Source organism: Sturnus vulgaris, chromosome 4, assembly GCF_052056855.1.
Source record: "Sturnus vulgaris isolate bStuVul1 chromosome 4, bStuVul1.hap1, whole genome shotgun sequence".
NCBI lineage: Eukaryota > Metazoa > Chordata > Aves > Passeriformes > Sturnidae > Sturnus > Sturnus vulgaris.
In genome coordinates this window covers 72,075,867-72,099,775 of record NC_142246.1, presented here as the reverse complement: position 1 = coordinate 72,099,775, position 23,909 = coordinate 72,075,867, and the positions used below count along the sequence as shown (strand labels likewise).

General features: G+C 43.2%; 1 protein-coding gene across 2 annotated transcripts in view; it reads right to left on the bottom strand.

Annotated features, from left to right (window-relative positions):
• NDST4 (N-deacetylase and N-sulfotransferase 4) overlaps positions 1-22,258 on the bottom strand; it is a 67,848-nt gene extending 45,590 nt beyond the window's left edge. The window contains exons 1-3 of one of the 2 annotated variants that reach the window (XM_088164241.1): positions 21,636-22,258; positions 17,686-17,778; positions 7,227-8,458 (exon numbers count right to left, since the gene is read on the bottom strand). In XM_088164241.1, the coding sequence (XP_088020367.1) occupies positions 7,227-8,207 (981 nt within the window). In that variant the 5' untranslated portion in view covers positions 8,208-8,458; positions 17,686-17,778; positions 21,636-22,258. The remainder of the gene's footprint in view (positions 1-7,226; positions 8,459-17,685; positions 17,779-21,635) is intronic. The other variant, XM_014887938.2, reaches the window with a different exon arrangement.
• Between the last annotated feature and the right edge of the window lie 1,651 nt (positions 22,259-23,909).

The following is a 23,909-nucleotide window of genomic DNA, read 5'->3' as shown; positions in this document are numbered from 1 at the left end:
TGAAACATTCTGCATTTCATAAATCAACATTTTGCCACAGGAAGCTGTTTCACTGGAGCAATCCAGGTCGATCAAGTAACAGGAATATCAACTTCATTTCCCTCTGCCTTGTCACTTTGCCATTTTGGAGGGATTTTCCACCCATTTAGTATAAGGATAAATGGCTAAACAAGTAGGATGGAAGGAAAATTAAAATCTTAACCTCTAACTCTGTGAATTTTTTTCCATTCTTTGGTCAGAAAGTATTGGGAAGGTGGTATTAGTTTGAATAGATTTAATTTGTGGGTTTTTTTAAACTAAATGCTAAAATGCCAATTCAATAACTACATCCAATAAAAAATTAAACTCTGAGATGAGAAGTGTTAAAACCAGCAGGGATGTCATGTGCTAGAGAAGCTGAGTGGGTACCACCCCACAGATCCCACTTGTGTTTGGGTGCTGTCTGGATGAAAAATGCAGAAAGAATGAAAACACAGAGAAGAGTAAGGCTTACAAATACTAAGAGAAATTTTCATAGCTTGGTAAAAGACATTTATAATTTGTGCTCCCGAAGGGGAATAAAATACTTAATGCATGGTTTTATTTGCTGAAGAAGGCCAAGCCTGGCCTCTGAAAGGAGGAACTTTTCTCCCAGCACTGTCAGGCTGCAAGGACACCAGGCTGCCTTGTGTGGCACATCCAGGAATTTGTCACTGCGCTCCCCTCACCAATGGGAAACGCTGCAGTTTGGGATCAGGACACTCCAGTGCAGGCAATGTGTCACACTAAATCAAACCCTGACAAACAAAAACGCTGCCCACAAAACCCCAGGGGGTTTTAACGAAAACATTGATTTGCAGGAAATTCTTCCAAAAAATTCCTTGAATTTTTTTGTGAATTTTGAGAATTAAATTCTTAATGGAATTAAATAAAAATGGTTTTGTTTTCTCCCTGACATTTTTAGACACAAATTCTTAACTTTTATAAGATTTTATCTATAAAATGGGTGTGACTATTTAAGTTATAAGCCAATGCATCTAACATTAGAAATTCTGTTGACACAAAATGACAAAATTAAATTGCTAAATAGTCTTATATTAGCATTTCCCTTGAGGTGAAAAAACTCTTTAGTACTTTGCTTTTTTTGTCTGCCTGGATGGAAAGAAGATGGATGGAGGTGTAGAACATTAGAAGTGAAAGCAATAATTGAAGGGACCTTTGGCCATATTCATAGAAAGACAAAGACCATAAGTTTTAATTTCTGTGAGGATATGTATATAAAGCTATGGAGTGGATGGATAGATGGATATGTCTAAGGATTTGAAGCCAGACTTAGTCAAATATTTGGTTTTATACTGCATTGTGACACAGATGTGGACAGAAAATGCCTAGTAAATTATTGCTCAATAATTTAAATCTCAAATTTCTCCTTTTCTCTTGGAGATTTTCTCTGTTCCTCACCTGTTTGTCCATCCTCCCTGTACCCACCCTTTTCCTGAGCACTGCCACTTGTACATCATTTGAATAATGCCAACAGTGCTGAATTGAGCTTTTGCTCTAAGTGTTCCTCCTGCTCCCATTTGGATGACAAAGGCATATTTAAAGTCACTTAAGTAACGCTGCTCCTGAAGGAGCTGCATTATAGATGGGTTCCTAGTAATGTGTTTATTGCTGCTTCAAGTGCTTTTAAGGCAATAATTATGACTGCTCTTGCAGTCTGCACTGCCTGGCCCTTCTACAAGGCTATTCCATCATTTCAGAGTGTTGTTTTCTGTGCAGGAAGCAACTGTTAGTGCTCCTTTTTAACTAATATGCGTTGTTTTAAAGCTCAGGTTAATGCAGGTCTCTTGAGGGGTTGGCATAAAGCAGAAGTGTTTTTTGGCTCCTATGGATTCCCTAAGTGAAGCTAAATTAAATAGAGTACCACGTGTATCCTGGAAATATACTCCAGTTTGATACAACCTATGACTTCAGAATTATTTTGGAGAAAGGATTCCAGAAATAAAAAGAAATCCAGGAAATCAGTGCAAGCGTAGAAGAGGAATGTGTCACAAGTCAGTGGTGCTTGGCACAGGATGTGAGCACTAGAAATTTCTGAATTTGACCTGGAAAACCTGCCATTTCTAGATTTTAAAATATATTGTGACATTTTTTAAAACATCAAATTTTAAAAATATTTTTCAAGATCAATTTATCTTGAGTTCTTATAGCCAGAATGAAGGATGATTTCTCTTTTTTTTTCCTTGGGGAAAAACCCCCAAACATCTGAAATAATTCTGTGGTGCATGTACAAACAGTATACCAAATTGAACTCCTTGGAGTCATGTAACCCTACAGACCAAAAATCAGTGTGTTCTCTGGGACAAAAGAATACCAAGTGAGTTTTCAAACACTCAGGAAAATCTTGCTAGGGATGTAACTGTTTAATAAACTCAAGAGGTAGAAAATTTGAGCCACCAGAATGTTTTCTGGCAAGACTGTATAAAACACAGTTAAGACCACCTAATCTTGAGTGGGAACCTGGCAGATGAGAGAATCCCAAATCTATTATAATTCAGAGAGAGTACCTGGATAGACAGTCAATCCATCAGGCTGCCAAGGAGAAGAATACAGGTTCTGCTGGTGGCAAGGGAATTGTGGTTTTTAACTACACTGGAACTGAAATTCTGAATGAAAGAACAGACCTTATTGAAACAAAAGAAGTATGAAACATTTTGTCTGATGTGTCTTGACAAGGCACTTGAGCAGTGCCTCAACACTCAAATTATTACAGAAAGAATTGGGTGATTCAAGAGACCTGAACAAGGAAAATATTGAATGAACTGTCATCTCTGATGAAGCAGAATGGAGCAGGCTCTCCCATTTTTAAAGGAGATTATTAAAGTTTTCATGTAATGCCTCTCAGCTCTGTTTAAAACTCATTTTTAAAGACTTTAAGACCATCCAAAAGTGGGAGCTCCAGAACTCCACTTGATTGTGCTCTTCATTGTCCTTCTCAGGTGCTTTAAAAGGTGACACAGGTGCCACCCAGCCTGCAGTGAGCAATGCTTGCCTGTCTGCTCTGGTTCCTGTGCTCACACACCTCCTGGGCTGGCCATGGGTGTGGTTACTTTACTGGCTGGGGCTTATTATTATTAAAAAGGTATCAGGGTGACTGTTTTATCTCAGGACTGACCACTCTGCCATGCCTGGTGATGTGGCCCAGGCATTTCCACTACTTCCACCTGAAAGCAGTTGTCCTTGCACAAAAATCACGGATAATCATATGCTGGAGAGATGGAGTGGGTGAGCTCACCTCCCTGCTGTGCCAATACTTTTTAATTCAGAATTGCCAGGAAGGATGCAACTCCAACATGAATTGTTGTCTTTAAAACATTAAAATGAGCCAGAAATCACAGGCTTTAAGTGTTCCAGGAATTTTAATGACGGTGAAGGTCAAAGACAAAGTGCAGACTGTGGCAGTGAGGAGGTGTCAGACTAATGCAGTTCTTATTTCCAGGGAAGGAAGTGGACTGGAGCTCAGAGGGGGAGGCAGCAGGAGAAGGCAGACAGGCTGCTAGGAGAAGGAAGGCCTGCAGTACCTAACACAAAGGACATGGCCAAACATGGCTCCAAAATTTTATTGCAGCTCAGAAAGTCCAAGGATGCTCCCATCCCTATAGTGACAATTAGAGGGATTACAGAAAGGAGAAATAAAGGTTTTAGAGAAGGGAGCTGTGGGATAAGATGGTGCTGGGACAAGCAATTTCTCCTTGATAATCTTATCAGCTCCAGCTGGGAGAGTGGGAGAAGAGAGTGGAACAGGTGGTGCCTGAGTCCACCCACATGAAGGTGTGCTGCAGTCTAAATTGTAGAGCTAAGAGGAAGGTAGGAAGGCTAAAGCTTTTTGTTTCATTTGGAGGAGTTTTTTTATTTGTTTTATTTATTAAAGAGTAAATGCCTTAGCTGGCACTGTGCTCTTGCAGGGCTTTTGAGTTAATAATAGGACGTGGTGGCTGCGTTGAGCTCTTCCTGGGTGAGTAAATATTGTACTAGCTCATACTATGGCAACAGAAAAAATAGAAATACTTCAAAAAGTTCTTACTCCTTGTTTGGGTTATGTAGCCCTCTTTGTGCTCAGTTAAAAGGAAACTTTAGAGGTGAAAGCTTATATTTGTTCTGTGTGGCTCTCTCAGTCATAGCATAAAAAGACATTTCCAGGATTTTTTTGCTTAATCATAGATGCCAGTGATACTGGACTCGTGTGGCTGGGAACCAGCATCATTTACAAGTACACAAATTCACTGTTTCTGTGAATTAACTGATGAATTCTTTCACTTTCTAAAATCAAGCACTGAGATAATATATTGGCAGGCAGGAAAGGGACAAATTCATTTGCAGAGGCTCGCTGGGCTCACGACAGAACTCCACAAAGCTTGGAAAAACAGCTTTCTGTGGCTCTGCTGAGTTCCTGTTAATTACTTAGCCAGACATGACCTTGCACAACTTCTTCACCACCAGGGACTAGGAGATGTTCCGTGGTAAACAGAGTCCATAATAACCCTGTTCTCTAATCTCTGTGTCTGTAGCTGATGCCACTCTTTATAAAAGTGTATGTGTATTTATATCTCTCCCTGAGACACCTAATTGAGAAAGGGCTTTGTGAGGGAACAAAACCATTCAGGTTGCAGGAAGTAATTACATAGGCACAGGTTTACTTGTTTCATTACTGCTGCATGCCAATATTGTTATCAGAGGACTCACCGTGTATTGAAGCATTCCCAAGATATTTAGGTGGGCATGGCACCTCTGGAGAGCCTAGCAGAGAGTCCCTAACTCTGCAGTGACCCCTCTGTGAGCAGCCACAGCCACTCCTCCCAAAGGCAGGGCAATGCTTTGCCACCACTGAAATATCAGCCTCCTAAGTAGTTGTTGCTTTTGCCTCTCAGGCAAAGCTGTGAAGCTTATCCTTTTGGGGTGAAGGCAGCTCTGCTGCTTCTTAATTGCCTCCTTCCCCAGTGACTTGGGAGATTGTTCTCTAACTGGCTGTAATTATCCTTTTCTGTAAACTAACCAAAGTGCACTCTGCTTTCGGTGTTATGTTCATTAACAGGGTTCTGTGGGTTAATGTATTCTGGGAATGTCCAGTCTGTAAGAACAGACTGATTTGTGTAGCAAGTGTTTGTGAAATACCCTGAGGAACAAACCTGTGCCGGGTAACTGCTTCAAAATGGAATCCATGATGTTGAGGACAGAGTATCTATGGGTGCTCAAGTTGCAGGGTGGATTTATGTGTGAAACATTCACCCAAAAAGGGGAGATAAACTTTTTATTGTCCCGGAAAGAGAGCTTGGGGGGAAGGTTGTGAGCCTGTGCCTGCAGAAGATTTCTCCTTGTGGTTTGTGTGTGTTACATGACTTCTTGTGTGAGGTGAGCAGGGGATTTATCCTGTGAGTGGCACTTTTGGTGTTTTTGTGAGGAAAGTGGGCTGCTAATTTGGCACTGGAGAAATGTGGGAAGAACGAAAGCTTCCCTTTTTGCCCTGGCTCAAACATAATGAATGAAAGCAAGCTCACCATGCTTGAAAAAAAATAAATTTAAAATCTCTGAATCCTAGCAGATGTTATTGTCTAGCTATTCAGCAGTGTGGACTGGTTGGTTTTCAGATGGATAAATGTGTGCAGCACATAAATATAATTCTGAATGCTTTTAACAGCATCCAGCTCCTACTGCAGCCCCTGGATGTGGAGTTTTCTGCTGTGTCTCCCAGAATGAGCATGGAAGCATGGTTGCTGTGCCAGGCACAGCTGGAAAGGTTTGCCCAGCCATGTTACTGACTGCTGGATGGTAATGGGGGTGATTTGGGCTTTTTCCTGCATAATGAGATGGTTGCAGTGAGACCTCTGCTCTGAATCTCCAAGTGTCTCTGTGTGGACACTGCTCTGCTGGCACTGGGGGCTCTTGAACCGCTGTGGAATTGTTGAATTTGCTTCCTTAGTGGAGCAAACCACGTCAGAAAGATGCTCGCAAAAAGGCGCAGGCGGGAAGCTATTGCTGAAAAACTGCTTTCACAATTGCCTTCTGAGTTCATTTCCTCTTGTATAGGAGCCCTTGCTCAGAGCATTTCCCCATATATTTCCAGAGAGAGAGCACTTGATCACGGAGCTTGTGTGCAGTACTCACATCTCAAAGGCACCAGGCACTCCAAGTGCCTGGTGCTCAGAATCAGCCCTGATGAGCATTCATATGCCTGGTTTGGCTAATAGAATTACCCCAAGTGCTCTGATGTGCAAAATTGTTCCAATTGTATGGGAGACTACTGCTCTTGCTGGGTATTTGGATATCTCAATGGTCTGGATGAGGAGGCAAATGAATGTAGAAACTGTAGAAACGAAAATAAGGGTTTAGAAATTAAATAGAAGTCTGCTTTTAAAAACAAAAGGCTTGCTTGTTGTCCTTGAAAGCATTGGGTATTTACAGCAAAAACCCTCCAGAATAAAGGCTGGAGAATGTGATATTGCATGCTTAGGGATTCAATTAATCTCTGTCTATGATTCCCACATGTGGAAAATGACAAGAAATAACTGTCATGCTGTTGAGCTCTGTCTATTCTTTCCAAGTTGAACACATCTTTGAAAATTACTCTGAACAAATTTAATGGTGTCCCTGGATACCACAGATCAGGAAAATAAGTGCAGAAGAGCCCCCAGTGAGTAGTCTGTGGGCCTTTCACTCTATCAGATAGTTATGTCACTTGCTCAAGTGCGTGCTGTGCTTCCACCTTGTCACGGGTAACTTTAAATGCTTACCTGCTAGCCTGGTAATGAAAATTATCCTGTTAACTCTTAGACATCACATCGGGGATGTAGCTTCTTCAGGTTCTTTTGTTCCTTTTGTCTTTTTGTTCTTTTTTAATTCAGTGGTGGTGAGGTTTAAGAAGGAAACCATCTTGTATCGTTCTGTCTACTTTACAGCAGTAGTGAGAGAAATTATACAGAAAAAGCTTCTAGAAAATATTATATATATATATGTGCAACATACATGTGTATGCCCCTACATATACACATCCCTAAGTGCATCTCTGTATGTATGTGGGAAAAATGGCTTTTCATCTCAGGTTGTGGTTTATGTATCTGCTGGCTACGCTTGTGCACTTCCAGCCCCTACCAGGAAAAGCAGCTTCTCATCTCTTTGAGGCTTTGTCTCTTTTTGAACACCCGTTAGCACATACACGTGTCTGGGATGGTATCCCCCAGTTCTTGCCTTACCTTCACATCGTTGATGTTCATCCTCGTCCCCTCCTTCCCGACAAAGATGTCGTCTATGTCCACCAGGATGTACCTCTCCAAGGAGAGTGTGAGCTTCTTTCCTGACAGGAAGGAGATGGCATCGATGAAGATGAGCTTGTGGAGCCAGAAGGTCAGGTTGTTCCCAAACAGGACTCTCTGGATGCCGTCATGCAGGCCCAGGTCCTGGATGACGGTTGCATAGAGAGCAGCCCTGGGCAGCGTGGCAGGGGTGGGCCTGGCAGGCTGCAGCTCAGCCAGCAGCACGGGCTGGTAGGTGGAATGGTTGAACTGGAACACTGTCCAGTCCTCGCCGGGCAGGGCGCCCTTCTCCACCCTGGGCGCTCTGGTGATGCGCAGCAGGGGCGACTGAGGGTTCACCGTGCAGTCTCTGAGGGCCACGTTGTTGTACAGCTGTAATGGCAGCCCCTTCAGCCTGACAGTGGGGGAGCTGTTCTCGTTGGCTTTATGAAAACCAATTATGCTAACACTGTATTCCACACAGTATTTTTCCAGAAGTTCTCTATTCCACGAGTCCATGGACACGTACTTTAAAATATTCTCATATATAACAATTGTGTACTTCCCTCTCCCATTGTCTGTGAGAGGGGGAATGTCCCCCTTGGCTGGTGCAATGACCATGTGGTACTGAAACTTGCTGGACTCGAGGATGGCTATGATGTCTTGCCCCAGCTGGGAGTACTGGCTTTCCACAAACAGGAGCACAGTGGGATCAGTCCTAGAGGGATCAATTGGCTTAGGTGTTCTCAGCTCTGCAGACCTGTAGGGCAGAAGCTTAAGGTCCTCGCACTCTGCTTGTCCAGTGGTTTCCACCAGGGCCATTTCCTGCTTGTAGCCAGTGTAGAGGAAATAGGCAGAGATGACAATGCTTGCCAAGCAGAAGGTGGCCAGGAGAATGACCAGCGTTCGGAAGCTTCTGCGGAGCTTCCCGATGAGATTCATCTTTCGCAGGGCTTCCAGCTCCTGCTGGACTTGCTGCTCTTCGGGTTGCTCTTCCTAAAGTGCCATAGGAACGAGGACTTGTGGAGGTTCCCCTTCCAACGTGTTCATGTGACCATTGCAGTGCATTGATGAAACATTCGGGGAGGCTGTAAAGCTGCTGGGGTGGGGAGTCAAAGGATCCGGAAAGATAAAGTGGTTTTTTCAGAACGCAGCAGCTGCCAATAATCAATGAAGAGGACTCTTAACATTATCTGCAACATGAAGTAAAAGGAGAGTAAGTAAAACAAAATCCATAAAGCAATTAAAAACACACATTAATAAGGCCGGTGATTGGTACTGGTAATGTGAGTAAAGAGGGAAGTTTCTGAGTAGTTCAAGGAGCACTCAGTGTCACTTGCTTTCCTGGTGCATTAAGATAAGCTGCATTAAACAGCTCTCCGGTGTTCTTAGGATACAGAAAAGAACTCTGAACATAACGTTTTGAGCATGTGCATCTACTTATCAGCTTTTCTTATCTAAAATGTGTTGTTGCTATTGCAAATAGGAACAATGGAAGATTTTAGGGGCAAAATGAGGACCAAGTGAATCTTTGTTAAATATGAGATCGTTCTCCATGTCAAATTCAAACTGCGTGAGGGATAAACTGTGTGTGGGATTGAAAAATTAATGTGACCAAAGTGAAAGACATGACAAGAGTCTGAGGAAAGATTTGTAGGCCTTTCTCTCCAGTTTGCATTCTGCACTCAGAGCAGTCAGTACTTCATGGTCCAGTTTAGGATCTCTAAAGGTTCTATGGGGATTTTCCAAGTGAATGAGCAGGCTGCTACAACTGCAGGGTGCAGCTGTGCACGGCTCTGTCTCCATCAATGGGAAGTGCTATGTAGCAGGAGAAGTAGCTCAAGGGAGCTGTTTCAGTGCCAGGTGGGCAAGTAGGTGTGTGTGCTGGTCCATGACACTTCCAGCTAAAGCCCTTGGTCTCTGGTCTGTCCCTGTATAGATGAAGTACGAGGTGCTTCAACCTCATTGCTCTGAAGCCCTCGTGCAATTCCTGGCAGTTCTGCCCAAATTCAAGAAAAACTGCCATTGGTAACAGTAAAGTGTATGATTCAGAAGCAGTTAAAGCTAACTAAATAAATAGCCTATGCTGCTCTATGGATTTAAGTAGGAATTAACATCTTTCTGAATTATTTATACTGTTTGTCTATTGGAACAATGTGAGACAGTAAACAATGAATGATTTTGGAACTGCGGGGAAGAAATGATTTTTCCAGGCAGATACTTATCAGTTGATGTGTCCTCTTCCATTAACTCAGATTACACTTCTGACTTGTGTTCTGAAAACTATTCATTCATCTTAAGGCTTGCACCTAAAACAGGAAAATGCTTGTAAGAAGCATTTAGAGAGAAGGAGTTGTTTTCTGAGACCATTTGTGGCTCTGGCAGGTTCAAGCTCTTATCTGATTTACCTTCCTCACTTGGAAGGTTGCAAGCAGATTGATACCCCTGGACTGTGGGCTATTCCAGCAGTGACCCTGCTGTGTCACACAGCTGGCCAAGAGGGGAGTGAGGTAGGGACAGAAATAAGCGTTTACTCCTTTCTTACATGCGAGAGAAGAAATAAAAAATAAATCACAGCTACCATTAGGAAATTGAAGTCATCCTGATAAGCTTAAGAGTATTTGCCCTGCTTTGGTGCTTCCCTTGTTCTGCAATTGTCTGCTTGGCGGGATTTCACTTCTTATTAAACCTCCAATTAAGATTTCCTTAAAAGATAAGACTGGATGTAGCCAGCATCCTGTGCCAGACGGCGCAGGAGTTTGGGTGACATTGATGAGTCACTGAGCCCAGGGTGTCTCAGATCAGGACTCCCGCTCTCCGTGGGAGGGGCAGCCTGCAGGGCCGGGTGATGTGTCCCCCCACAAACAGCTGATTGCAAAAAGCCTGGTCGGGCAGCACGACACAGGCAGGTAACCTGGAAAAAATCGTCAACTCCCCCTCCCCGGACTGTGCATCCTCGGCTTGCTCTGGGCACTAGAGGGCAATCGCTTCTCGCTTTTGCGAGGCAGCCCCTGCTGTGCCCGGGCTCCCGAGAGCACAGCCCTGCCTGCGGCCACAAGGCTTCGGAAATCCCCAGGGCACGTCAAACACTTTCATTAAGACTCCTGTGTTTAAAATTAAATCAAAACCAGGGCTTCTGCTCTAAGAAACGTGCCGCTAGATCACCCTGGATGCTTTGCAAATGTTTCAGCCTCCACCTGTGGCACAAGGGAATAGCTTGTGACAAGACCTAAAATTGCACATTTTTCCCTCAGTGTTTGGCCCTGCTGCATCTCCTGGGTACTGGTATTGCAAGCTGCCAAAACAATAAACTTCACGAATATTATAGCTTGTATTAGTAAAATAGGAGAAGCCCTTGACTTTATACTAGTCAGAACAAAACTATGGTCTTCATCTCTATTTCCTCCCAATAACACTGGTAAAATCTCATGAAGATAAAATACTAATAATCAGATTTTATGTCAGCTACTGCCTGTTGTATGTAGATGTTATAATTAAGTGCAAGTATTCCCACTTACTGAGATGTATAATTATATACAATTGATAAAGAATTTAAACTTGTGTAAGGAAACCTGGCATTGGAGCAGACCTTTTTTAGTCTGCACATTGTTTCTGAACTGCTCTGTTGAAGTGATTATACTGTTCAGTAAAAAAAAGAATGGTGTGAAGTAATTAAAGGTTATGAAAATAAATCAGCTATATTAGCCATTAGTGGAACTTTCTCTGAGGCATAATTGGAAGTTAAGTGCCATTTGTGCCTTTGAAATTCTCCCCCTTAAAGTTCAACAGCTTTATATTCGCTCCAGAATTCTACTATCTTCGGAGAGTTCCTGTGCTAGATTAATTTGAAAAACATGAAAATAGGCCATATTTCATAATTAGTGTTACTAATGGAGTTGCATTTTGGTAACTGGTATTTGAGGTCCTGTGGTCACTGATGAGCATTCACTGACTCTTCAGGGAGGTAAAGCCCAAAGCTGGGCATGTTTGGTCAAGGAATCAAGGTTCCAGTCATTCAGAGCTGGTCCTTCAGTAGATCTTGTCCATTCAGCCAGTTTCCTCAATGTGGGGCCTTTCCCCAGCAAGAGCAGTACAACTCTGTTGTGATGTCAGAGACATCTGCAGGGACTCTAATTTTTCTTTAATTCAGGCAGCTGAAGAAAAATGTAGGTTTAAAAATTGCTGCCTCCTTGCTAAATAGCACTTCCTGCTTGCCTGCAAAAATGCATTTGATTGATGACTAAAGTGTACTGATTTTGAAGATGATTGATTGGGAGATCAGGATTTGACTATTTAAAACCGATAGCACGACAGCCAAGAGAAACAGCCCCTTATTAATGCCATGTGTTAAGTGTGCATCAGGAATTAAAGCTGACTCCCCCACGGGCCAGTTCCCACGGGCACAGCTTCCCCCAGGGCTCCTGGTGCCTGAACAAGCAGACTTGGTGTGGGCTGGGGAGCTCCTCTTACCTCGGATCATGGGTAGGAAGGATCTCTGAGCTGCTTGAGCTTATGGGAAGTAGAAATATTGGTATTAATCCATCAGCTGTGTTCATTTGCCCTGAGGATGGAGCTAATGGACTTCACATCTGCAGTGGGTTTAGAAGAGTGTCAGTGCTGACAGGGCCGAGCAGAGGAGCTGGACCCTCGTTGTTCCACTGCAGTGTGGCCATTGCTGATGATCTGTCTGCACCGGAGTGCACTGCTGGCAGCAATTCACCTGGAGGCAGGCCAGAGCTTTCCCCTCCTTATTCCAGCATCAATCACAAGTCACAATGTCTTTATTGTCTATGTATAAAACTTCCCTTTAGGGCTAAAAACCTAATGTAAAGCCTTGCCTCTTTTCTTTCTTTTCTAAGCTTGTATGACTCCTGTCACTTACCAGCAGCCCAATGAATCATGGTACCTGCCTTGCTGCTCCTTGCATGGGACTCCTCATTCATTACAGAAACAAGCAACCTGATTTGAGTGATAAATGACTCCTGGTGACCAGTAGCAAAAATTCAGCATTTCTGTTCACTGCAGAAGAAAAAAAGAGTGCTCTTCTTTTCCTTCTCTCAGAAAAGTTTCCAGGAGATTTTCTGACTGAGCTTACAAAACTTACATCCTCTTTAAAAGTAATTATATTTTTTCAAACTTAACAAAGCTGCAACGTGTTTTGTGTTTGTAAATGTGGGGTGTTGAGAGGGGTGTTGGTACCAGCTTCTCCTAGCTCATCACAAGATATTAGAAAACTCTTTTTACCTAGGATAAGGTCAGCTTCTCAGCTGATAAAGGCTGTTGCAGACCTTGTGACTTCTATTTTATCATTTCTGAGTGGAGAGGCTGCTCAGTACTTTCACCTCTTTTGTTTCTTTTCAAAGCATAATCATGTGCAAGTTAAACCCCCAATTTTTTAGTATTTTCAGCCATTTGATCAAGTCTATAGTGCACGTGTAATCTTGTGTGATTTCAGAAAGTTAAATGATGCCAAAGGGTGAAGTCAATAATCAATGAATATAAAGCAAAGAGTTCGAAATACTTCAACTTGTGCACTTGATGAAAGCTGGTGTGATTTTAGCATGAAACAATACTTGGAAGGGAGCTGTTTGCCTCTTCTGACTTCTATTTCTCTTTGGCTTTAAACTTTCCCAGATGGTTTCAGCAAGTGGTGAAAAGGCTCCCTGCTGGAGCGTGATTTGGAGATGAGTTTTGCTCACAGGGATGTTCTCACACATGTGCACACCTATGCACATGCACATCCTTTGGTTCCCCAGCCCAAATGTGACGTTTCCTGTGGCTTAGCTCCTAGCAGAAATGTGTTTTAAGACTTAGCCAGACCACATTTCTGGTGAGTGTTGCCTGATGTTCAGCCTCACTGCTTCCTTATTCTGACCCATTAACTCCCAGCAGTCCCACGGTCATTTGGACCACCCAGAAAATCCCATAAATATCCCATCTGGGATGTTTCAGTGAGGCTTCTTCCAAATGGCACAATTTATGGATCTCTAATGCATCAGTACTTCTGAATATAATGAGTAGTTGTAATATTTCCTCAGAAACTTCTGATTCGTGCTTTCTCTGGAGTGCAAGCTCCTAGAAATCAGTAATTTAGGTATAGTCTGAGGAGTGCATGAAGTCTCTCTTGATGCATGAAGAGAGAAGCTATATATGTATTTTTTGTTTCTTGACAGAGTGGCTCTAGTGATCATCACAACAGATAAGTGTTAGTGACCACACTCACCCTCTGAGCTGTGCCAGATGTTGTGTGGTGATAGCAAAATTATCACAATACACATATTTTGATGTCACCAGGCAAAACATCTTAACTCTGAGGCCATACTTGAAATGATTTAATGATAATTTAAAATGTACCTTGCCAATGCAGTTTCTAATAAATGTGTCCATCTAGCATGAGTGATGGTATTAAGATCTACCACTTCTCAGCAGTAACTCACCAAAAATGCAAAAGACTAAAATAGCATTAAAGGGTACAAGCCTGACTTTGCCAAGGTCACTCAGACACCCGTGGCTGAGCTGGAAGCAACAGCCCCTTGTCCTTGCATAATGTCCTTCAGCAGCTGTTTGCAACCCTCATGACGTGGGTAGCAAAGTGAAAAGGCTGAAAAGGTGGTGCTGAGAGATGATCTGAAGGTCAGCAGCTCACTGCCAAAGCCATGATGACAGAGCCAAAATGTCATGGCAGGGAGCTGGGCCTGTGATCACAGGGATGTGTGTGCCCTGCAGGACTGATCCCTGCTCTGCTTTCCCGGTGGCAGTCATGGAGAGTGCAGGTGAAATGTCCGTGCTGGCAGTGCCCCAGCCCCTGTGCATGGAGGTGGGGAATAACAGCAGCCTCTGCACGGTGCTCAGAGGCAGCCTACAGAACATTCCCCCTGACTTGCTGCAACAAATCTCCTGCTCTCGCTTGGTTAATGGCTCTTCATCACTTTTCAATTCATAGTTTAATGCTTCAATGGAAGCCAATTTGAATTCATTTAACTCTTCAAATAAAACTTTTGTGAGATGCTGTATCAGATGTTTTATTACAGTCCATCTATTCTGGTACTGTTTTCCACTTTGATGAGGCTGTCAATTAGCTATCCAGTTCCAACAGAATGATTTGTGTTGTGAACTCAGCTGAGAGACAACATTTGTGCAATAGAATGGCTGCCTAACTAGGACTCCTTCAAGTCAATCAATGCAGTAGCCAAACTCTGTACGTGTTGTTTGATCGGGCAGACAAGCTAAGCCATTAAAAAAAAATTGCTAAAACCCTTTTTAATAGTTCTATTAGCAACCAAATAACTGCAGATTGTCTGTATTGATTCTGAAAATTTACCAAGGATTACAGATTTGTGGGTGATTACTAAAACTTTACTTTCTGGACATTTTTTTATACACAAAAAATAGATATAGTCCCAGGCTCTGGAACAGCCTGTTAGAAGCTAAACTATTTGGTCTTTATGCTTTTTTTTCAGTAGATAATTGTTTCCCACACTTTCTGTTGTCCTATAGCTTTTCTGGGAGCTAAAAATGTTTGCCACCATGTGAGATAATTAAAATGTGTCCACTCTTATACCAATGCCAATATATTTCACTGAATAACATGTTGTGTGGTGTCTGTATCCTGTCACAGGGACTATTTGTGAGCAAGTCAGATGTGGTCACATCTGTGCTAGGAATTAAAAGGAGGCCACTAACTTATTTCAGAGGGACTACTGCTGTCACATAGTAATGATCTATTGCTACTGCAGAAGAAGTCTATTTAAACCCAGATAACAAAGACTTTGTAACTTAAATCTTTAGTACAGCACGTTTGCCACATGAAATTTAAACAGAGGTTTGTTCTGAGTTTGCTCAAGCCTGGTTCCAGCCAGTCAGACACAGTTCCCAAGCTCTGTATACATTAATTCTCATTTTAAAAGCTTCCCTTTATTTACTCTTTTAAGTAATTTCTGCTGGAGTCTCCTTTCCCCATCTTTGGCCTCACTGGCTGAAGGATTTTGTTATCATTGAGAGGGTTTGACAGAAAAAGGAGGAGAATACACAGAGATTGGTCCCACCAGTCTCTGATCAGAGCAGATGTGTGGGCTGGAGCATCATGCAAGCCACCAGTGCTGGTGACAACCTGGCAGGGCTTGGCAAGCAGTAAGTGTCTTTGAAACAAAATGAAGCAAGGAGAGTCAATGAAGCCAGGGAGGCCCTCCATGTGTGCCTTTTCTTTGTGTGTGTGTGTGTGTGTGTGTGTGTGTGTTTCTTGGACTTCCAAACAGCTTCTAAAGGGGAAAATTCACTCACTTCCACTTTGCTCATAAATACTTGAACATATCACTGCTTCTATTGCATGGCAGTTTGGGGAGCAGGAAGTTGAGCTTATAATATCTCTCCTCTCTCTTCCTAGTCTTAGTTCTAGACTAGGTTCTAGGCAGTCCTTCAAGAAAATTTGGAGTCTTAGTACCAGTTGTTTACAGGCAAGATGAGCTTTTTGTGGGGACCACTTAGGGCTGCACATATGACTGCTGTCAGTAAAACTAACCTAGGCAGAGATATTTGGTCATGTAACAAAAATACTACAATATCCAAGAGACTTTCCCTTTAATGTACTTAAGTATTGCAGACAAGACAGTCAGAGAAAGCTTTATCCAAGATTATTAACATAAATTGAAATTCTTACCTTGAAATGACTGGAGGGATACTGTTTGCCTATCAAGAGGAAAAATGCTTTATGGTGAAAAAATTAGGCAGGGAGTAGACCCTTTGATTTCTGTCTCTGCCACCATCATGTTTTGCCCTCTGGAGGCCACTGATTTTTTTTTTTTTTCAGTATTTCATTTTCCCTGTCTTTGTTGAGGGAATACTAGTCTTTTCTACCTTTATATGGGCATTATCTGTAAAATGCTCTAAGATGATTCATGTTTGATGGTTCAGATGTGTATAGCACAGATACTGCAAAGTGTGCTTTTGGGAAAGCCAGTGCAAAATTCATACTTTCATATGTAGGCAAATGTGTTTGCTGTGCTTGCTTCTTTTTTCTTCTTTTTTGTTGTACCCTGGTTCAAGTCCTTTGTGTTTATTCCTGCCACTGCTTTATGGGGTTTCTCCAAAAGGAGCCACTTTGTCAGGCAAATGAAAGATGTCTTCAGAGGTTTCTGGTGTGTCATCTGTGACCTATAGATACTGTTTTGCTCTTGGTTCAAAATAAAAACAAATGTTTCCTTCTGAAAGATCTATTCTTTGTTTTGTGGAGATAAAGTTCCATTTGGAAGTGCCACTAGTAGGATAAGGGTCCTACTTGGGAATTCAAGGGATTTTTTTGTTGAGTCACGCTGAGCTCAGAGACTGGAACTAGAACTAATACCATTAGAGCTCTGTGATGGAATAGAGAGGCTTTGATTAACCTCTTGCTTTCGTGAAAAATCTCTGTTTATTGAACTACTGAGGCATTAACTTATTGTTGGGGGGGAGAATGTGGAATAAAAAACCAAAACCAAATGGTTGTCAGTCGTTCTGAACATACTGCCCCTGAATCAGGCTGGAATTGTCTTTACATTCCTGTCCTCTCCTGGGGCCTCACTGCATAACTCTACTTGGTTTTCAGTAAGAATCTCCAGGGTGCATTGTGGACAAGCAAATCCAGCCTGGCCTTTCTGGCTTATGGAAGGGGCTTACAAAATTGTCTCATCATTTGACACAATATCTCTTAATCCATAAAGCTCAGGTTTAGTTAACATATACATAGAGGCTTTATTTTCTGCTTGAACACAAATATTTTTTTTAATGGAGGAGAAAGCCTTTTAGGAGGCCCTTCAATTAAAAATGTGAGTATGCAGAATGACTGCCTGTGATTGATGCAGGCACATGGAGCTTGCACCAAGGCTGATGGAGGGTTAGTCTGATGGGTCTGTCAGGTGTTTGGAGGCATGCATGGCTCACTTTGCTTGCCATGTGGACATTGCATATCACAGAATTCTCTGATTTTTGAGGTACAAGTAATACTACCATGCCCTTGTGCAGGTGATTAATTCACCAGTGTTCTAATGTACAGTTCCACCCTAAACAGCAGGACTGTATGGGGGCAGAATAGTGAAGCCATTTAAAATTGCACCCCAAATACAGTCTACTGAGTAGTAATGAATAAAAATACCCTATAGTTATACCAGCTATTTAGGTGGGTAGAGGGCAAGTAGTCTGGCAAAATATCAAGCCAGAGGACCCTGCTTTTTTTGGTTTAAAATAAAAAAACCCAAAAAGCCATGAGGGCTTTAAAATCAAAAGTGATCAATAAGTCTAATTTCTGTATCTTACCCAGAAGCCTAGAACAGTGCATTTTCCTCTAATTTCCAAAAATTCCTCTGTGAATCACTGACCACCTGCCCTCCCCTCTGGTGGTTTAGGGGGTGATCTATATCCCCATGAGAGAAAAGAAATTCAAGAATACCCTGAGGGTCTGGAACTTGAGCTCTGGCCTCCTCCTTGCACAATATGGTCCCATGGAAAAGGACAAGATGTTCTTGGTGCTGTAAAACAGCCCCTGAAAGTAGAACACAGAGGAGGTGGGTGCATATTTCATGACAGACTGTTTTAACTTTCCAAACAGCCGCCTCTTTTATGGCCAGCAGCTACTATTAATTATTTATCAGAACACTTATTTATACACTAAAAGCTAAATGCAATCCTTTCAGTGGAGCCTGGCAGAGCAGGGGCTGGAATAAGTAGCTGGGATAGTCCTTCAGGAGGGGAGGTTTCGTGCAGAGCTCTGCTCAGGGAAGAGCCTGTCCACATTATTCTCTCTGCTTGTGCCTGGTAATGGTATTTACATATGGGGGATGAAAACCCAGCCATTGGTAAGAGTCTGTACCGTGGGGGTGTCAGCCTGATCTCCCTTGGCCAGGCTAAGTAAGCCAAGGACAGCTCTTATGTCACCAGCATCCAAGGAAGAACAGGGAATCTCTTCCTTTTTGCTTCCTTCCTCATGAAGGAAGGCCACCCTGCCCTGGCTTCTACTTCTGTGTTTGCTCTGGCTCTGTAAAACCCATCCCTGCAGCACAGGAGGGAGGATTGATTTGCTCCCTTTGCCTCCACTTGGGGAGAGCAGTTGCGACCCCTCCTGTCGCCAGAGGGAAGGAAATAGGTTTAGATAGCTTCGTGTTCCTTGCAGAATTGAGCCTAAATGGCCATCCATGACTTCTGGGGCCAATGTGTTTCCCTCATCAAGTACTAACATGGTTTCTATGCTGGTGTGCTGTTGCCATGTAATTCTGGTGGCATTGCTGTTTAGGTAAAATATTATTATTTTTCTATAGCAACTGTTAATTTCAGTAGAAATTCTGATTCCATTGTAATTATTCCTGACAGTAGTTGTAATAAATATTTGGGATTGACGTGCATGATTTTCATTTTCTTCCAGCACCCGATGCTTTTAATAGCTCAATTTTTCTAATTTAGATGTTGACATAGATGGAGAATTGATTCAGAATTTCTATCTGGTGCTCTTCTGGGTGGCTTACCTTCCTGAGGGGCATTGCTTTAACATCTCAATAGGAGAAAGAGACTTGTTGCTGTGAGATGTGCATTCCTCTGCCCATCTCAAAATGGGAGACAGGACTCTTGGACATTCCATCCAATTTTCAACAGAGATCCTCCTCCTCCCTGAGAGTCCAGCCTTTCCACCTGCTCTGATGGTCCTCAACTGCATCCCAGGCCTGAGAACAAGGGATCTGATTAACTGCCACCTTTCCCTGTACTGCTGAACACTTGCAAATGGTTTCAACCCAGGCTCCCTTCACCTTGGAAAGTGTGGAGAGCCCTTGGCTCACCCTAAGCTCAATGCCCTGCTCCTGAAATGATTCCCCAGGCTGGGCAAAGTGCAGCTTTCTGCACAATTCCAAGTCAACCTCTCCTTCAGCCATCCAGGCCCCTGCTTGCAATGCCTTGCAGCTCTTAGCCCAGGGGTTGCTTTGTTCAGAAAAGCCAATTTTGTGGGTATGGAAAGCAAGTTCTTGGATGCACCTATGAAACTGCAGAAAAAGGGCTGGAATTAAGATACTTTTTAAGGTCCCTCCCCACCCAAACCATTCTTAGATTCTGTGATTATGGAAGCTTTGCAAGGCAAACACTGGATGGGAGCAAACAGCATTGTATACATGCAGGTGAAGCTCAGCCAGCCCTATGGTCATAGAGGCAATCAAAGCAAAACTGTTTGTGGGCTAAATCAGAATGATTTGGAACAGAAATAATACTTTTTTTTTTTAAGAAAAAGTTCATTATATGGTTTCCTTTACTGTTTGTAGAAAGATGATGAATCTTTTTCTGGAGACATAGAGTTAAATGCAATTTTTTGTTTATCTAACTGAAAACTCATAGTCAGAACTAATAGTAACTCATCAGCATTTTCTCTGCTCAGTATTGCCATGGGTTTGCAATATATGGCCACATTTTCCTTAAAGTATCTCATTATACTGCTGGGATAATTCCTGTACTGCAACCTTTAAAAAAGCCATCTTTACTATTAGCATATTTTTATCCTGCTCATAGTGAATATGACAGTTGAACTCTAGAGCAGCTCATGATTCCTGCATGGTGCTAAGTCTGATCATGGCCATTACAAAGAGTGACACAGCAGATAGCACAGTCTCTAAACACCCATAAAGTTTTAATAGGACTTCCAGAACTTGATAGTGTGAGTTAACAGGCTGTTCAGGCTGAACAGGATTTATGTGTGGGGGTATATATGTGTGTGTGTGTGTGCAAGGGGTCAGTCACTGAAGCATCCTGCTCTCTGCTTAAATGTAACCCTTCGAATTTGATTTGCTCTGATAAAATGCATGTTAGAGGAGCATTTTCCCAGCCTTGCAGGAGTGAGTGGTGTCAACAAGACATTAAGATACTCCTGCTTTCAATTCTGAGGCTTTCAGACATTAGGCATCTATTATGAATCAAAAAAAAATGGCAATGTTCTGGGGAAATGGCACAAAACCTAATAGACAGTCTTAAACTTCTGCACAGAGCAATGTCATTAGGAACATCTAATCCAATTGAGCAGATCATAGTATCTGACTGATACAATTCAGGAGAAAACTCGAAGCCAAGAATTTCCTTAGTTAAATGTGCCTTGGCAGTTCACACCCCATCCCCAGCCCCTCCTTTAGAGCAGCATTTCCAAAAGCAAGGCACACAGTGCAGCTTGGTGGAGGGGTAAAGGTCCATGGGAAAAGTGTACAGACAGGATGGGGCAAGACAGGGAGCACCTGGAAATGTTGCCAACTATTGAAACTTTATGAACAAGGAGATCCTGCTGTCCTTCCACAGACTGAACATTTATGGCAGGAGGATCGTGATTCAAACTACTGAAGAAATGGGGTGACAATGAGTTACTTCTCTTTTTGTCTTGTTCTCTGAGAGCATTCAAAGCTAGCAAAGGTAGAGTAACCTGCTACAGGGGATAGGCCAGATTCTGCAGCATTTATTCACACGGAGGAAAAGAGAGAGGCTTCAGCAATGTGAATGAGACCTGCAGGAGTTAGTAAAAAATGACCTGGTAAATTCCTTGGGGAAAAGAGAATTTCATGAGAGTGGGTTTCATAGGTATGTGGTCACAACAGTGCAGTGCTTGTAGGAAGAGACTTGTTCACCTCTAAGCATTTTCCTGTGAGTGCTCATTCCCAGCAGCAGGGACTTGGAGCCTGTGTGCCAGCTGTAGGATAAAAACGCTGGGCTGCTGCTGGACTCGGGCTCTGTAGGATCTGACGAGCCCATACTGATTTCTTCAGTTTTCCTCTTACTACCTCTAACAATCCTTGCTTCCACTCTATAAATGATGATGCTGTTTAAAAAAAAATGTTGCTGACAGATGTTGTTTGCTATCGAACTACTGGAAGAGAGTAGATCTGTAGGTTTTGGCTTCCTCACAGTACAATTACTCTAATTTTGGTGTATATTTAATATATATCCATGGAAAGCTTCTACCATGTCATTTTTATACAGTAGTTCTGCTGAACTTTGCTAGGTGGTAGCAAATAAAAGCAAAAGATGTGGAGTAGACTACAGAAGCAACTGTATCCTCTTTTCCTCCTCACATAACTTCCCATGCTCTCCCTTCTGTGGTCTTTCATATATTTAGGCAGACAGCTGTTTCCCTCGGAAACAACATCCTTTTACATCAGGGGCACTTGCATGCAAACGTGGCAAAGACTATCTCAAACTTCCAAATAATCCTTGGAATGCCAGGCTCTAGGCAGCTTTTGGAAGCACTTACTATGCATAGGTTCTAGGCAGATCATTTGACACATGCTCTGGATATTTATACCTGCTCTGAGTATAGGCACTGTCTATGTGGTTGTATGAATATATACCCAGAAGCAGAGATTGAGAAGCTGAACAATCGCTTACCTAGAGAAGAATTTCTCTTCCTAGCGTGCAGCAAAGAGACATCTGCTATTCAAGGCTCTTCACAGGGCTCCAGGTAAACTACAGAGAGTTTTTAGTTGCCAGCAGCTGTCTGAGCAGCATCCCAGGAAGGCTCCTCTTGCTCCAGTCCCGGTCACCGAACTCTACCGGCACAGTCACATCTCATTTGTACCCAGCCTGTCCTTTTCAGAGCGAGCAGCCGGCTGGAATGATTGAAACCTCTGCTCGGCACGCCGTTCAAAACGCAGCTTCCTTCTTGGACACGGGGATTACGGCGGGGAGCCGCCAGGCTCCAGCAGCAAGGCTGCGAGAACTCGGGAATCACCCAAGGAGCAGCTGCTCCTCTGGCGGTCCTGCCGCCGGCGCCGCTCCCGTGTGCCCGAGTCAGCCTCCGTCTCCCGCGGATCTCCAGGAGTAGCGAGGCGGCTTGGCAGGGCTGTGATTGGCAGGAGCGGCCGATTGCTGCCGCCGATGGAGCCGCAGACTTTCAAGGACTCGGAGCTGCTCTGATGTCATTCAGGCGAGGGGGGGATGCTTGGCGAGGACGCCACGGCGGAGGCTAATTCGGAGATGAGCTGCATTCCTCTCCCGGCGCCCTGCTGGATTCCGTGCTCCGCCAGGATTTGCATAATCTGTCATTGTGCGGCTGGACCACCTCCCCTCCTGCCCGCCCCAAATGCGGGAGGGAAGCGCCTCTTCCAGCTCCCGATTTTACACCTGGAGCCTGCAGCCGAAAGCCTAGGAGAAAGGAAAAGTTGGAAGAATCATTTTTCTGACAGGAGGATGCTTGTGCCCCCAGTACCCCCTATCACCCCTCACCGTCTCCAGATGCTAACAGAGGTTTAACAGAATCCCAGCACTGGAAGACTTTTTGGTTCCTACTCTTGTTAGGTCAGTGATTAGATCACCTGGTACAATAAAAGGTGGGTTTTAGTATAACCAAAATCTAGCAGGGGTCACCCAGCAAGTTTGTTACTTGTTAAATGACCTCCTTGGCACCAGCAAATATTCGGTGCTTGGAGGCGAAAAGTATTTTCTTGCTGTATGTGACACAAGTTCCACCTATTTGTTGCATAATTTCTTATTAAAATCCTCTATTTCATCCAGCTAGAGATGAAACCTACCTCTGCAGCCAAGAAACATGATTGCTATGTGACTTCAAATTATATTACAGAGGCAAAACTAAACACTTTCTATATTAAAAGAATTAGATTTTATTCCAATCTAATTTTCAATTTTTGCCAGCTTGACATCTTTCACTCCAAAACTGTTCTTTGTACAATACACCTTGGAATTGAAATTCAGCCAATTCTGTGCAGCAAATGTGAGGAGAAAATAGTTTTGCTCAAGGAGACTGGAACAAACCCATTCTGAGATGATGAATGACGCTGTAAACTCAGATTTGAATCATAGGAGGGTCAGCTCAACCTTTCGTGTTTCCAAAACAGTGTAAATAAATGGTGTTCCATGCAGTTCACCATTTACATCCTTCAGCTGGCACCTTCTACATGAAGAGCTGTTTTCTCTCTGTGAATATCCAAGTTTCAAAGACTGTAGAGATTCTGAACTGGGGACTAATTGATTCCTTCTGGCTAAATTAGAAACTGAGGGAAAATTAAAATTCAAACTATGTCTGAGTAATTTCCTGCAACTTCTAATTAGAAAGCACTTGCTGGGAGATCTTTTAAAAAATGCTTTGCACCTATGGCCTGGCTCTGGATTTGGGATTTGTTTTCCAGACTGTTGTAAATGCTGAGCACAGGGATCCCACTGCAACTGGGTGGTGAGCAGGTGCCTCCTTGCATCCTGTGTGACTGTCAGAGCTTCAGTCAGGCTGTAAACTAAAATAGCCAAATTAACTTAGGGAGCCTCTTCCCAACACAAAGAAACCTTCTGGTGCAGTTTGTCCAAAAACTGCCAGAGCTTCCTATTGCTGATGTGATGGTGTGAAAAGTCCAGTTGTTTGTTGCTCTTTGTACTGCCATCCTTGGCTCCTGGCTGCATTTGAGCACTGGAGAGGTGCCTGTGAGGGGAGGGTTTGGCTGTGGGACAGCTGTGCTGCTCCAGATGTGGTGGGAGCAGCGCTCTGCCCCTTGGAAGTCACTGCTGCAGATGCTCCCGGGCAGGCCAAGTGGTTGCACAAACTGTTGAGTGTGTTTTAATTCAGCTGCTGAAGTCGCTCTTTGAACTGAAATCCTTGGCTTAAGCCCTACCGTGCTGGGTGAACTCCACATGAAGGAGCAGGGCTGTGGATTC